This window comes from Glandiceps talaboti, chromosome 13 (assembly GCF_964340395.1).
Source record: "Glandiceps talaboti chromosome 13, keGlaTala1.1, whole genome shotgun sequence".
NCBI lineage: Eukaryota > Metazoa > Hemichordata > Enteropneusta > Spengelidae > Glandiceps > Glandiceps talaboti.
Window position 1 is genome coordinate 14,397,669 of NC_135561.1, and position 17,572 is coordinate 14,415,240.

Here is a 17,572-nt window from a genome sequence, read left to right on the forward strand (position 1 = left end):
ATACTGATCAGCATAGGAAGAATTCAGATTAGAAGCTAAAATTTTAGAAGCAGTACATCCTTTTGAAGAACTTAGAAGTACATCTTGGAACTGACAAACGTGTTATGTTCAAGTAAATAATAACTGCTGTTTTCTGAGAGAGAAATGCACACAAAAATGATCATGGCAATAGTTGATTTTCCAGTTCCAAGATGCATTGCATGAGAGCATGTCACTTATGCTGTCACATTTAGTGTTGTTTTGTCTTTATTACGTTTCAAATAACATATTCATCAGGAAATGACCAAAAGGCATAATGACCTCTTTGCTTATGAGTGATTTCATAGAACAAAGACTAAACACAATCAATGACAGAGAGGGATTTTACGAGTGAACACAGGGTACGGTGAGGTGACAACCATCCCCCCCCCCCTGAGTAGCGCTTGCAAGTTGCAACCCATCCTAGATCCTGCGCATACAGAATATATGGTGTTGTATGGGGAGACGCGCAATGCACCTTGGAACTGGCAACAGGTCTATTGCTGTTTTCTGAGAGAGAAATGCAGACAGAAATGATGGCAATCAACTATGATGCATCATAGCAAAAAGTGAGTCATACTTCTATATATGGCGAGACATTGTTACATCACATGGAATCTAGTATGTTTGTGATAACATGGCAGAAAGCAAGTGGCATGCAGGGAAATGTTCAGGCATAAACAGGTGCAATATATGCTCATGATGGAAATAAGGCGAGGAATATGAGAAAGAAATTAAAGCAGTGTAATTTTAATAGTTATTGATATTGATGCAGGAAGCATTTTAGTAACATACACATTCATTTTAACAGTCCTGCCCATATCATCTATCATCTGTCCAGTATGCCCTCTAATGATATCCAAATTTTATTGTTCTGGGACAAAAATAATAAAAACTGGAATTTCTTGCGAATCACTATATAATAGTAAGAGATAGGGGAATACCAAATTTTGGTGTGTCACTAGAAATTGTGTGCATCAGTGGAGTGTGAAATTGGCTTAGAGGGCACACTGCATGTGTTTCACATGTTAAACATTCAAAAACATAACAGTAATGCAACAAATGTATTCATCATGAACTCTTTTGCTTCTTTTCATATGTTGCCATATAATTGAGTTAAATAAGGCATTTTTTTGTGTCTGCAGACTCAAATTTTGTGAGAACTAGTTAAGTTTACATACAATTCGCACTAATTATAGATTCCTATGTTTCACGTTATGTTAAAACTTGACATTTCATACAGTAATGACAAGATGGAAAACAAACAAAGAACCAAACCAACCAAAATCACGGCTGGTATACTTTTTTGTTTAAGTACCTGTATATTTATTTTGAATTAATAAATTGTTAAAAAATTAAAATGCAGTTAAAACAAATTCGTATATTGGAAATTTAAAAATAAGGGTACAATTTTGTGGAATTAACGTTGATACCAAATTACAATTATTATACGTACTTTGAAGTTTAAAAGGTTTCTGAGCTACAACAGAATTTAAAACAAATCTAACCTCTGTGATTTCCCAGGTAACGCTTATAGTCCAACATATCCCATAATGCCTCACAAGAAGTGCTTTAAGTGCCCAGCCCCAGAAATGGGCAAATGCAAATATATCCATATGGCTCCATAGGCGTTCAGCTGTGACGACTGAACAGTTGACTGCATATTGCTGTAGTGAATGAGAGAGAGAGAAAGAATGAAAATGAGTAAAATTTCACAACTTTTTAAGTTACTATTATATAAATGATGACAAAGCAACCACAGGGGAAAGAAATTAATGTGATAGGCAGGTTGGTGCATAGTGCCAAGGGCACTTCATACACTTAGTAAACATATACCACAGCTGTGCAAGGCACTTGTATGGAAATTTAGGCCATGGATAAAACCAATTACAACACATACGTACACTATTACCAGCTGATGGTGACATGTTCAGATTTGATTCAAATATTCAACATGTACATGATCACATTTGGAATTGTAGACAGCTTTAAATTATGAAATATATTATATATAAATTCTACATTTATTTCAAAGTTATATTAATTCTAATTAATATCTATAGTATATATTCACATTTGAACAAATCACACACATAAAATATGCACACAAACATATATAGTATAAAGAAATGTATATAAATATTCTTTCATTGCCGTATTATTTAAAAGAAAACTATATCAATTTTTTCTTCAAAATTTCTGATGTTCACATTTGAGGTTGACAATAGTATGTATCATTTTCATACAACCTTCAGTGATTGGCTTAGGTCGTCACATGGTATGGAATAGTTACCCATAGCAACCTTAATTTGCATATTGAGGTGCTAGTCATGTACTACTTTCCCTAGGATAATAGTCATATACATGCAGCATGAGACTTATCAGTGATTCATTTTGACAATTGAAAGAATATGTACTTGAGAATTACAATATGATGTGTTATAAAACATGTACAGCCTGGCTTTATTCGGGCACTACTGACATTATATTAACCCTTTTGCTGTTATGTAGCAACTATTTCCATCGGCTTTCAGCCTTGAGAAATAGGTGTTAACGTACATAACAGCCCTCGTGGTAATAGACGTCTACTACGCTTGACTCCGATCTTAGTCAATTGCAAATGTCAAAGTATGCTTCAGTTGGAGAAGTCTACTGCGAGTATCTTTAAAATGTACAGTAAAAATTTTGCCCCCAAAAATGTATATACACTGCTTGTGCTACATTAATATACACTACAGCAAGGCTAAAAGAAACTCTAACATCAGATAGTTAATTCACTGTTTTCCTTAGATTTCAGCAGAGAATTACTAGAGGCAAAGAGGAAAAGAAAAGCTATGAAAATTTTGCCACTGATACTGCTTTGTAGAGTAAAGACAACTCTACGCAACTAATGAAATGACAATAAAAAAAATCCTGTACATGACAACTAAATGATAACATACAGCTGTTTGTTTACTAAGAGCTCTTTACTGAATGCTATGAGAGTGACTAATTATGATTGATAAATATAGCATGTTTTTAAGTAATAGAAAGTGTTTACTTTGATCCTCAAGAGAAACTATTAGTGCCATTTATTTGACATTTCAAAACAGATCCATCATGTACAGAGGTTGCGCTCACCAAATATAGAAACGTCTGTCTCTGTTTAATTATCTCAAGCTGGTTGATATTAGATATATAGCCCAAAATATCACTTTACAGCACATTTCCATTTGTGAGTGCTGGCATTTCTTTACATTTACAACTGTACATCATGCCAAAAAAATTATATAATTCAACTTTTAATACATTACTTGTCATCAGTATCAACAAAAGCAAGTAAATATGCAAATTATGTGTCATTAGTACACATTTCTGTTTAATTATCTCAGTCAAGCTGGATGATATCAGATATATTGCACAAAATATCACTTAACAGTACATTACTGTTTGTGCTGTCATTTTTCTACAATTGTACATAAATGTCATAATGGCAGAACTTAATACATGATTACACATTTAGTATTATATTACATAAAAGTCAATGGAATATTTTGCCAAATTTGCTACATGCAAATTTGTTAGCAGTATCAACAAAATCAAATAAATATGCAAATTACTAATCATTAATAAGCAACATTTAAAATCCAATGCCGTGAGTATTGTATTAGGCACATCTGAAAGGCATTGGGCCAGCCTTTCCATTTACAAATAATGATGCTTCAGGTAGTTCAGAGATTCTAACAATCATTTTTATCAGCATAGCCTGTACTGTATATGTACTTATAAACACCTCTGCTCTTATTATAGTCTTAAGCAAAAATGTTTTCTTTTATTTAGTTTCTGTGATATACTACATGTAGGTTGAGGCACACAACAAGTACATGTACGTACATGTGTTCTATATTCAACCCTACAGTATAAACTTTCCCATGTTCGGCACTTTAATATTCCTATTAATCACAATACCGTACTTGTCACCTTCATTTAGTTTCTGTTCCATATTGGCTTTAAGACACACAATGAATACATGTGTATAGTCAACACAGTCTTATAAGCTTTGCCATGTTGGGCAAATCTAACATCCCTATTAACCATAACATTTACTTCATCATTTAGTTTCTGTTCCATACTTTTAGACACACAATGAATATGTGTGTCTATTCAACACAGTCTTACAAGCTTTGCCATTTTCAGGGTAATCTAACAATCCCTATTAACCATATAACATTACTTGTCTGCATCATTTAGATGCTGTAACAAACATATTGGTTATGGTATTTTTTAGTCATATTATGCCATGTAGTTGGTTAAAGAATAATCTTAAGTTATCCGAGATGTACAGAATGTTCTACAATCAGATCATCATAAAGTAGAAAATATTTATAAACAGACCTATGGACACATACAAGTACAAATGAAATCTAAGCTCTAATAAAAACACACAAAAAGTACAAATGAAAACTAAGCTCTGATAGACGCACATAATAAAACTACACATGACATCTACACTTTAATAAAAACACATAATAAAAGCCCACATGAAATCTAAGCTCTAATAAAAACACATGAAAGTATACATGAAATCTAAGCTCGATCTTTAAGTTTCACATTCTTTTCCTTACTTCCTAGTTATAGCAATTGATATGCATAGTCCCTGACTGACTTACCAAAACACAGTTTGGTCTAAAAGGCAAAATTACCATCTTACAGTTGCACTCGCTACAACAAGCCCATTTTTCAAAATTGTGCTGTTAATAATGACTCTACATGTATATACTCCTCCATAGTGTACACCATATATATAAAGTTACTGAACCAAATATCAATAGGTAAACTTGTTTTGGCAGCAGTACATCTAATATGGTAAAAAACATAATGAATTTGTATTCTATGGTATGGACTCTCAAACAAGTATCCCATCTACTAGAATATGTTGAATTTACAAATTAATGAGAAAATTCATAAAACTGCATAAAAGAATGCATGGTGACTACTGTGCCGAAAACTGCATTTTCTAGCTTGTGCCTTGTTATTGAATACCTAATGAGCACTACCATATATAGGTATTTACTATAGGCAAGTCAAACTGGCTTGAAACAGATTAAAACCTTGTTTTGCTCAAGATGTGATTCTTTCAAGTAAAAATGACCAACAAATGAAACCAACCACAAATTAACATGTATACTGTCCTCTTATATTGAAAGTAACTGAACAATTTCAACAAATTCACCTTTTGTTGCTTGAGCAAAAAATGTCCCAGTTGCAGCAAGTACACATTTGATTATTTGTAACTGTGGATCAGTGATCAATCAAATCAAACTGAAATCTAAAGTGATGCAGAAAATGGCTTCAATCGTCTTTCTATTAATTAAAGTTTCCTACATATTACAATTTTATCAAACTTGAATCTTAAGTACAGAGCTGAGATTTGATGTGCAAAGGAGAAATCACAGTTGGAGATATCTTATCAGATGGTCTGAACAAATTAAACATTTTCTTTTTGAATGAGTGCATTTTGCGAGTCACTTTTTAGACACGTTTTTGTGACTCGCTATTTTTTAATACTATCAAGTAAACATATTGTGCATGTACTTGTACTGCCACTGGTAAGTGATGTTATTTTAGGCATTCATTTAAAGGTCAAATTCGGAGTAGAATTTAAATTAAGCGAGTCACTTTTTAGACACGTTTTTGTGACTCGCTATTTTTTAGTACTATCAAGTAAACATATTGTGCATGTACATGTACTTGTACTGCCACTGGTAAGTGGTGTTATTTTATACATTCATTCAAAGGTCAAATTCGGAGTAGGATTTAAATTTAGCTGTAAAAAACAGTCACCTGTCAGACTTACATATAAACACTGATCCTCCACACAGGCAGAATCCTGTTTAATCTTTGGTGCAACTGATAAGATAATACTCATCCCAAAGCTTGGGATTGAATCGTGGCCATTAAGCAGAGAAAACTAATGGGAGATTCTGTTTATTGAACAGATGTCTGTGACAAAGTTAAATCTTATTTTATACCACCACATTTTGTGATGAAAACATTTATGAAATTGAAAATGTATTCATATTTTCATCATCTGAAATACAACACACCCCTTCACTTTCCTGGTATACAGGGGTGAACAAATCATTTTGTGAACTGGTGCCATAGAAAATCAAGTGGTCCTGCTGAAAGAATTAGTGGTACAAGGTAAAATTTGTGCAGGTCCACCACAAAAAAATTGCTAGTCCCGGACCCAGGACCAGTGGATTTGTTCACCCCTGGTATAGCTAGCTAACTGCTTGTAGTTTAAAACTGTGATGTATCAAAAACATTTTTATGAAATTGAAAATGAATTCATGTTTTCGTCAATTAAGCTAATAATATTTCACTGTACACAAATCAGTGTTTTTGCTAAGGTTGGGGAACCCTGGTAACAGAAAGGGATAAAGGGGTAGAGCTGACAGTGATTCCCCATAGAGTCTATAGTAATTTTGTTTGGTCAATCCAGATAGATTTTACCTACTTACTGCCCTTACCAAAAATACTTCACATGTAGCTCCCTTGTATTAAGTTGTAATGAAATAAAATTAACAATGAAAATATACAGATGAAATCTTACCAGTTACAAATCAACTGTGTTCTTTAATTAATTTACCCTGGGTTTTAAATTATTTTAATATGTTTCTTGATCTTGTTTTATGTAGGCATATATGGAATTGCAAGTGGAGGTTTACTTTTAAGTGATCATAATATAGAAACTGCTTTTAAGAGATTTAAGTTATAAGTAAAAAGCTGACCTATCTGAGAGTTTCAGAAATTCTTATCAGATGCAAGGCTCTCTTCAATGGGCAAATGACATGTATTGAGTAATAGTCTTACTCTTAAGGTTTACGCTGATTGCTTTGAAAGTTTATGTCGCGAACACAGACACATTAACTTTGCTGTGTATTGTGAAATAACCATTTACCACTCGATTCGTACTTTTGCTATCTTTGTTGATACCTGCCTTCCATATGAATTTACATTATGAAGTATGTGCCTCACTTATAAATCTTTGAAGTTTTCTTAATTTTCAAGAAAAATCTGAACCATTCTCATGTAAAATTAAGAAAAGAAATCAGGGGTCACAATAAAAATTATTTAAAAACTGTCAGAATATTATCAAAATTGAGCCATATATATCTAATATGGCTACCAAATACTGTCTTTAATGCAAGTGGAAAATAAATGTCAATCTCCTTCAAACAAGATGGTGAACCTGGATTCTGGAACAACCTTTTCAGAGATTTCAAGGACTTTGGTTTCCGGGAAATTGATCCCCAAGGTGCAATCTCCCTTAACCATGCAAATGAAAACACCACTTACATACATACCATGTGGGCACCTTCCATATTACGTATAGTCGACTGATCATTGACAATAAAAGTCACCAAAGCTATACTATGTGCATTTATAAGCTAAGCTTCTATTTTTGTAAGGTGAATGTAAACCTCTTGAAAACTGTGAAAATGATATCATGCGAAATGGATCGATGCTCACATCAACTTATCACTTATGGTAAAATTCACCACTTATGTAGTAGCAAGTTGAAACTACTTGTGTCCAAGAGATCAATTGCCTTTATACCATGTGCAAGCCAAGTAGTATGCATTCAAACAGAAAATTAGATTTACATCCTGGTCATTCTATGTCACAACAATAAATCTATGTGGGGTGGAGGGGTGTTTTTCTTTTAACACAAGAAATTACAAGTTGGGAAAACAGGATTAAAATAGAATTCAAAACTTATTAGTAAAGCTATCCACTATTGACACAAGAAGTCCCAATGGAAATATATGTGTATTATTATCACTATTAAAAACTAGACCCCTGTTAGTTGTATTCCCTCGAGCTACGAGCTATTATTATTACAGTTTGTATTGATAAGCTGATATTGTGGTTATTAAAAACGAGTTCTGCATTGTCAGTCGTTGTGAACTAATTAAGAGTATTGATAGCCGTAACTGTTACTGTATTTTTACAACTTGTCATAAATGACAAAAACGTCCAATTAATTTTAAGCAACAGTTCACCTTTACAATGTTATATGATACAGGAAAAATAAAGATGCCTTGGTGTTTCACTCAGGAGACATGATGTGCTTACACACAGTGACATGTAGACAACTTCAAATGCAAAAGAAGCAATTATAGTTGTGCTGTGCTGCACACTGTGGAGGATATAGAAGCAGACAAGTTCACATGACTTGACTTCCAGCTGAAAAGTACACAATTGAAGCCATTACAATCATTAAGTCCATGTGTAATTTATTTTCAGCAGAAGTCAGTTTCTAAAGAATCGCACTTTTCAATGTGATTGGGTAAAGGATCCTGCTGAGTGTGTGTGTTATGTCTCTGATATTGTTAAGTCTACAGTTGAAAATTGTGTCTATCTTTGTGTCAAAAACATCATATCCAATTGGTGAAACACTAACACAACTTCATCTCTCAGATAATAGTATTTGTTTACACATTCAAGTAAAAAGCTTCCATCTTTAATTATAAAGAATTCATGTTGGAAATTTTTATAAATATACTACTGTAATGATAAATTAATAGCAGTTTCTATCTTTTAAGGCATACATATATATGTAATAAGAATATCATTTACATTAAATTCAAATTACTGTTTGATGAACAACTTTTATCTTTATAAAAACACACATGGTAAAATGGACTTTGAAGTAGCATTTTTTAACAACATCCATGTACATAAATTTGTATATACAGGTTTTTAAATCTAAAATTGAAAATAGTATAACATGTACATTCAAGTGTATTTATTTTAAGATTAAATAATTTATTAAAATGCCATTTGAAGCAGTTTTAACAACATACCAATACCTGGTACATGTACATCTAAATTGTTATTATTAAAATGCCATTTGAAGCAGTATCTGTGATTATAAACAAAAGAATTTTCGTCTTTAAATGTACACAGATGAAAATATTTCAAAAAAAAATATCATTATTATTAAAAATGCCATTTGAAGCAGAGTTTATCCTTATATTAAAACAAAAAAGAGTTTTGTCCTTAAAAATGTATAAACAATGTATGCATATTTTAAAAGGAAATTATGAATTATTAAAATATCATTTGAGGCAGTTTTTTTGACAGCATGCACATACACTAAATTGGAAATAGTGATTAGATTTGTATTTGCCTTTATTAACAAATGAGTGTTTGGTCTTTAAAAACATACATATAGGTGTATGTATTTTAAAATGAAATCATTATAAAAATGGCATTTGAAACAGTTTTGTAACAACATATACATGTATCATTAAAGTGCCTATTAAAATGCCAGTTGTAGCAAATAGCTTTTTTAAACGATATACATGTGATGTTTATCTAAATTGAAATATTATTAAAATGCCATCTGAAGCAGACTCTTTTCATAAACAAACATACACACCCACATACATATACATACATCTAGAATGAAAACAGTATGAAGTTTTATCATGAGCTTTTAAAAACATAATATAGTTATATTTAAAATCAAAATATTATTCAAATAACACTTGAATTACAGAGATTTTCTCTTTTAACACATGTACATGTTGAAAAAATATTATGTTAACAAAGGAGAAATCTCCAAATACAAATCTATATATCATAGTACTATTGATACAGCATATGCTGAAAAAATTCACCACAAAATTTCTTTATTCAATTTACATTGATCAAAATATTATTTATCTACTTTTTATTGGCAGGTAAATAATAAGTTTTAATTTTACTAATTTATTTATCACAGAAAGAAATGTTAGAAATTAAAATATATGTTGATTAAAATGTCATTACTTTATGGAAGGAAGAATGGCCATCACGTAAAGTTTTCAAACAGAAGTTTAATACAATGATATAAAAAACGATCCATTTTAGATTACAATATGGCAGCTGAATACAGCGTTAACTTTATAGGATAATAAAAGATTGGCAATTTTTCGACAAGATGTTAAACCATCAAAATGACCAGGACCATACTTTCATATGGCATAGTTTGAAGAGATATGAAAAACTTTGATTTTCAGGGAAGTACAGTCCTTGAGATGCATTTTACCTTAAATCTAATTACTTCAAAAATATTATGGAATATAACTTTTTTTTGAATTTTGCTTTAATAAGTGTATTGATACACATACCGTTGAGTCTGGCTCCCTCACATCCCTGAGTTCAGGATAGAATGAGTACATCAGGGCTTTGATGTCTTTGATGCTTTGAAAGAGTACAAAGCCAAGCAGTAATAGATAAATAACACTCAATCCTAGGAGAGAAATCAAGAACAAAGAAAGTTAAAATTTGGGTAAATTTTGTTCGTGTATCAGACAGAAATCAACCCAGGTGTATTGATTAGTAAGACATATACATATTAGTAAAACAAAGGTTGCTAAGTGAATACTTTAATCCTACCGGGGTATGCACTCGCAAAGGCTGCATTGGATTGTATGCTCCCCTCCAGAGTTAAAGAAGTTATATTTATAAGGCCATTGTGCCAATATAGGTCTGTGCTAGTGGTACTTATTGTACTGCCCTGTGCTGTGGTAGATTTTCAATGAACATCTATCAGTATCAATTTCAAAGTAGTTCTATCAAATAATATACTGAATTTTGTTTATGTTGGTACTTCAGACAAGGTGAGAGTCGACTTATACTGACTGTATTTAGTCCTGTAAATTCAAGCAAACCAGACATCTAATTCTCACACTCGAGGGTGCAGGAGTCACACTTTAGGAAACCTATCCAAATTCTCCCCCTCCCCCCCCCCCCCAAGTTAATAATATGCCAAATTCAATGATTTGTTTCAACAAAAAATTAGTTCATCTGAACATGATGACCAGTGAACTTCAAAAATGCAGTACATGTAAGTGATACTAAGATTGAAAATTACAAATAAAGAATGTACTTCATACATAAGAAATACTTAAATAAAGGACTTCATGAATAGGCATTCTAGACTTACCAAATACAATTCGCCATATTGCAGGGTGAGGTCTTGTGAAGGGACCTGCAGATAAAACACACAAAAAAAATGTAATTTACAAAATTCTTATGGGCATGCTAAAATTTAAAAATGGATTTACTCTGACATCAAGGGAATATGGAAAAGAGTTTTCTGTACTGCATACAAGACTTTTCTCACATGACTGAATGAAAAATTTCTCTCGTGAGAATAGCAAAGATTTCATCCATGTCCATGGAACAGACTTTTCCCTTAATGATCACAGATTGCAAAAGAAGAATGGTACATATAGTAGAGAGTGTATGCATACCATTAATGGAACTTGAACTGTACAAGAGAAATTTAAGGCTTCAAGTTCATATCAGTGCCTTGTGCTAGTTTCAACACTTCTGATTATTAGCTATACACTTCTGAGACTCATGATTTCAGAACTATTAAGTATTATGCAAAATCTTTATCAAAATATGGACTCATTTCTCTATCATTAAAGGGGAATGCCACTCCAAGATATTAAAAGGCGTTTTCATAAACTATATGGATTCTGGAGAGTGATTTCAAGATTTTACATATCATCTTTACTTGCAATTTCAGAGAAAACATCAAGTTGATCTTGTGCCTTTATACTATCTTTGCTGTGCATGGGCCATAGCTAGATGGGGTCAACATTCATGGTTGCACAATGAATATTCATGAGATGTTTTACACAGAAAGGACTAAGCCCCAGTAGTCATGAATATGTGAAATCATAAAACGACTCTCCAGAAACTACTAGTATATTTTATGAAAATGTCTTTAATTCACTTAGTGGTGTTACCCTTTAATGTATTAACTCCACAATACATTTAAAAAATAAGAATAAATATTTATAAACAAATTAATAAAACTTAAGAATGATCATCAGTCAATTGCATACATATTATGTATGCATTACATGCACCACCAGCTATGCTACACTGTAAGAATATTCACTATAAAAAATGTTCTTCAAAAATGCTTCAAGTGTTTATAAACGAACAAACTCTGGTATGGACAGGAGCCATATCATATAGAATTGTGAACAAAATAGACATCCTTGTGAAATCACAAAAAATACAATGTACAGCTCACAGGGTTGCCAAGGAATACTAAATGTGTATGAAGCATGAAATATTGGATACAATGGCAGCATGACAATCTTTACGGTCCAGATAATATGTTTTGCAGATGAAGGGAGTAGGACTAGAAGGGCCTGTAAGCCTTGTTATACCCTGTTTACTGTTATGTTGCATCGTTAGCTGTCGTTGTTTCTCCTAGTCCTCAAAACCAATGCTAGTTTTGAAAACCATGAACAAGTTGGTTATTACAGTTTCAAACTGTGCACCCAATAACCTCAGTCCTGATTACAACCATACCAACATTATTCAAATGAAGTCATTATGTAAGTGTACACCCAATAACCTGATTACAACCATAACAACATTATTCAAATGAAGTCATTTTGTAAATGTACACACACAGCAGAGATGAATACAGTCACATGAAGTATGCATGTGATCATCTACATAATAAAATTTAACCTACAAGTTGTTGATAACGACTTTTGGGGGTGTAGCTAACTGAATCAGTTTTTTATGGTTCGCAAGACAAGCTTGGTTTCAAGGGCTAGGAGGTATGACAACAGTTTTTTAATTGAAAATTAGACCACCCATTTGTTACTAAGCGAACAATCATTAAATTTATTTCTTGATCGAACCATAACTTCACTGCACATGTTGACCTTTCTACGTCAAATGTTATAACAGGTTAGACATTTAAAACTAACTCAAACTTTCAAATTATGTTTAAGTTAATCTTCTAGAAGTAGAAATACAATCTTGCATGAAAAAACTTTTACAAATATTTACTAGCCAGTCAGCATGAAGCAAATAGAAACAATTTGTAATGAAATGTGACTGATTACATTTACACTGTCCCTGAAGTCATTTCTGCAAAGGTTCATCATTACTTTAATAAGTGACACAGAATATTTTCAGACTGAGATAATGTTGTTTTTTGTAGCATGTAATGATGTTATCTGATCATAATTGTGTATTATCTCGTGTGTATAATGTTTCATTGTACTTCAATTTCATTATTATCAAACCTATTCTATACTGCAGACATTCATCAAATTTGCTCTAAATGCCAGATCCATTTGGAAATATTACAGAAATCTACTTAGATGTTCCGATATCAAAGTCTAATGCAGGGACTTACAAGAAATATCAATTTGTAATTGTCCCCAGATAAAATTGACATTTGGTACCTGTAACTGATACCTTTTACTTTTTTCATATCCTAGATAACTTCAACTTTTTAAGAAAAGGACTGAAAATCATACGATAACAGTAGATACACATGTATATTAGCTCCGGTATTTGCAGGATCATGGCGAATGAAGATCAAATGAGGATGGAGAAGGCAACCCTGTAATATCTTAGTCCAATGGTATGAATAAGTCTTCATACAAGGCACTCTTCCTCGCAAATACTTTTATTGCATGGTTGAAAAATAATTAATGGCAATACATTAATACAACAAAGTATCTGTGATATGCAAGACTCAATGACTTGATTTTGATGATTAGATCCTGAAGGGTTAAGTCAAGGTCAAAGGTCAAGGTCTTAAAAGAATGTTTACACCTGATAATAAAATACAAGAGCATATTTGCTTTTCTCCTGTATTATCTTTAGAATTTGAAAGAAATTGGCCAAACATAAGAACTACAAAGTGTCTGCAATATGAAAGAAAAGGCTGAATTTTGATAGTCTACCCTGAAGGTCAAGGTCAATTGTCATCATCTTACAAATTGTAAAAGAAAGCCTGTCTCCTCCTCATTTTCAGTTTCCGTTTTTATGCTCATTTCCCTTTTTAGCAATTAATAAGAAAAAGGTTTCATTAATTACTGAAAACAAGTTCACAGCTTTTGAAAAGATATGATTTATAATATAATTCATCAAGGCCTGAGTTCTTCAATTTGTGGAAACAAGATCAAAGAAAGCTATTTGACAACAACCATCAGTGAAAATGAAATTCCTTAAATGATACAGAAATGGTTTAGGGTAATTCTGTCCTTCACAATATTAGCAGAAAAGTGTAATAATGAAAAAATTCCATCAAGACTAAATCTAATCTTCGCTTGCGGAGATAGTAACATTTGTCATCAAGTCTATATTCCTGGCCATGTCAAAGATGAAAATGTCATACACCTGTCGGATAATTTCAGAAACATGACATCATTGCAATTTTTTTTGTTCATACGTGATTTTCTGTTAGTATCTTTTAATGACTACAGCAAGATCTGTAAATGCCAGGGCACAGACATGTCGACGTCAAAAGAATGCAGAAATAGTTGATACAGCTGAGCCCTTTCACTTTTCTTTGCTTTGCTATGTATGTACATCAGCATCAAGTATTACTGAAAGCATAAGTTTCGACCATTTTGATGTTATCATTAAAAGGATAATTTTGTCTTGCAACTCTGCCTGGTACTAATGGGAAACATGTAGACATGAGCAGAACATGACAGACTCACAACCTTTAAAGTATTTGTCAGAGACTGAGTTTTGTGATCATTGATGGTACAAACTGCATGCTGTATTGAACTTGAAGCTTGCAGCATTTGAGATCTATCCTGCCCAGATGGTGGCATTTTACAAAATAGTAGAGTATATAAACATGACCTGATCACACAAGCCTTTAAACTTAAAGGTACATGTCAGAGATTTGCGTCTTATGATTGCTGATGGTCCAAACTTCATGCTGTATTGAAGCTTGACGCAGTTGAGACCATGGTAGCTATCCTGTCCAGATGGTAGCATTTTAGGAAAGGAGTACAGTGAACGATTTATATTAGCAGTGATTCCACATGGTAAATGCAATGAAGCACAGTAACTTCAAGCTCTGTGACACTTTCCAATAGTTTTTTGCTGCAGTATGGTTTAAATGGTACAATATTAACTCAAATTCATAAAACATAAAAACTTGATAGTTAATAATGTGACTGTATACTGTGAAACTCAATTATGAGTTCTTAAGTTTTAGTCACTGTTGAATTATGTGCACACATATATCCAAAAGTTTGGAGAAATTGAAACCTAGTTATTTTTCTCATTTCAAGGTGTGTCCTTTTCATATGATATTCTATCTGTCTGGTATGATTTGTCACAAACATATCTTTCTAAGGCGACATATCCTATACATTAGAACATCAAAACATTACACACAGTGAAACACACACATGTAAACACACACACATGTATCATTTTATATTTTTAAAGGCTACAATAGAATTTGCAGTTGAATTTCAATAAATTGTATTTGTATTACTACCACACACTATTGGAAGCAAATAAACTCTCGGGTTGATTTCAGTATGTGGAGACAAAATGTAATAAAATATTAAAAACATCATGTGAGAATGGTTGCAAGACATTAAAATTGAACTTTCTGAAAAGGCCTGCTCATAAGGGAGAAACTAGTCAAGATTCACGTCACTGTAGTGCTAGTGACGCTGAATATATTAAAATTGAACACTTGCAATGTACATTTACAAAAACAAGCGATTCCAATGAGCATGCCAAACAAGTAATTTCTTCAACATTAAAAGTCACCTCTAGTCTTAAAATATCACTCAAATTTTATCATCTTACTGAAAACTGACAACAAAAAGCAACTACTATATGAAGACAAATCTGCATACTAAATGGTTACATTGAAATTTGTACAGTACAATGTACGCCGAGACAACTTAAGTATAAAATCAATGATTATAGAAATATAAAATGACAGTCTTGAATAAGATTAGAATGATGTTGTCTGGGATAATATGTGATTTAATATGAGATGCATGTTTCTCTTGGATGATCCTTTTGTGAACTTTTAGAGAAGGGCAACTTTTCATCTCAAATGACTGTGGATGCTTTAGGAATAGAGAAATAAGCTGACAAGATTATGATATTAAACTGATTTATCTACGATTTGATAACCACATTATAACATTTCTAGTGAGAGTGTCTTACCCTATAAGGGGCAAGCTAAATGCATTGTGTGACAGGAAAGGAAGTCATACATTATTATCAGTTCTGGAGAGTCATTTACATCACATATATTATGAGCAATTGCTGAGAAAGACTGATTTGAAACAAGTTCATTTGTTCAGTGAAAGTTCCTGCTATAGTCGACATCATTGATCACGATTGATTTATTTGAAGGTTAAGCACTCAGGAGCCATGAATATTTATATCCTGCCATAAAATTACAAGAATAGCTGTAAACGTCTTGACCAGGTTTCGCAATTAAATATTATGCTTCTCCAGGGACTGCAAAACAATTAACTAGAACAGTACACGTACTGATAACAACAAACACGGAAACACGGACTCACACTACAATTTAAACACAATATATTTACACTCTTAGCATACACGAACAAATAAACACATCCATCAAAAGTTTTAATATACTCCTAAATGACACTTTCACATGGCAAAAACAGAAAAACCTGAATATTGATTATTCTGAGTAAGCTTTATATATTGCATGTCTACCGATGTCCATCAGACAATGCATCCAATGACTTTCACTGAATGATGACTGTGGACTAAATCTAAAATCTGTGATCTTGAGCAACTGCGCATAGTACACATAATGCACATGATGTAAAGTCATGTTTGACAGGTTTACACAGTATTTCCTAATACATATATCTGACAATTTCTGGATGTACCCTACAAAGTAAATACTTGATACTAGGTTTATGCATTTGCAGTATTTCCGCGATCTTGATCTTGATGACAATTTCTGGGTGTACCTTAGCTATCTAGTAGTAGTGTAATTTTTCTATGATCTGATATCTGACAAATTTTAACTTATTATTTCTATCAATTCAAAACATACAGCCTTTCATTTATAAGTTTCTGCACACTTGTTGGAATTTTATATCAATCTTACTGTACATTTTGTACTGCATAACGATTAAAAAAAATCGGTGGTTTTACTAGTATTGGAAAGCTGATTGTGGCCGGGAAACAGGATGTAAGTTTACTTGTACATGTACTCAACAAAAATTCCCCTGATGACTGCCGTTCCAAACCATTTCATTCGCATACGATAGTGAATTAAGATAACTACACTCAGGATGTTTATCAGTGTACCATGCCCAAGCTAGTTTAAAACAGTAATTTCAAAGTGGAACAGCAGAGTTGAAGTCACATGTTAACACTTCAATTTATTTTAATATTCACTGTATCATGTGTATGTGCTTCAGAAACAAAAATCGTAAAACTGTTCTGCAGGCCCCAAAAGCGATTTCCTTGAATAAATTGCTCCATACAACATATACTTTGTGTACTGCAACACAAATTTATTAAACTCTCAAGTTATTCAATACATCTCATGGTGAACAATACTAAAAGATAATTAAATCATTATGATAATAATAATAAAAATTGTTAAATGTTAGTGTTTATATAGCGCTTTCCCACTCTGTGCTCAAAGCGTGTTACAATTATTACCCCTGGCTCGGATCTATATCAGCACAATGGCCCTTTACAC

At 32.5% G+C, this 17,572-nt stretch overlaps 1 protein-coding gene across 1 annotated transcript in view; it reads right to left on the reverse strand.

Moving 5' to 3' along the window:
- LOC144444298 (phosphatidylserine synthase 1-like) overlaps nt 1-17,572 on the reverse strand; it is a 56,825-nt gene that overhangs the window by 14,699 nt on the left and 24,554 nt on the right. Inside the window, exons 3-5 of the mRNA XM_078133712.1 lie at nt 11,000-11,044; nt 10,182-10,303; nt 1,527-1,685 (exon numbers count right to left, since the gene is read on the reverse strand). Coding sequence (XP_077989838.1) covers nt 1,527-1,685; nt 10,182-10,303; nt 11,000-11,044 — 326 coding nt within the window. The remainder of the gene's footprint in view (nt 1-1,526; nt 1,686-10,181; nt 10,304-10,999; nt 11,045-17,572) is intronic.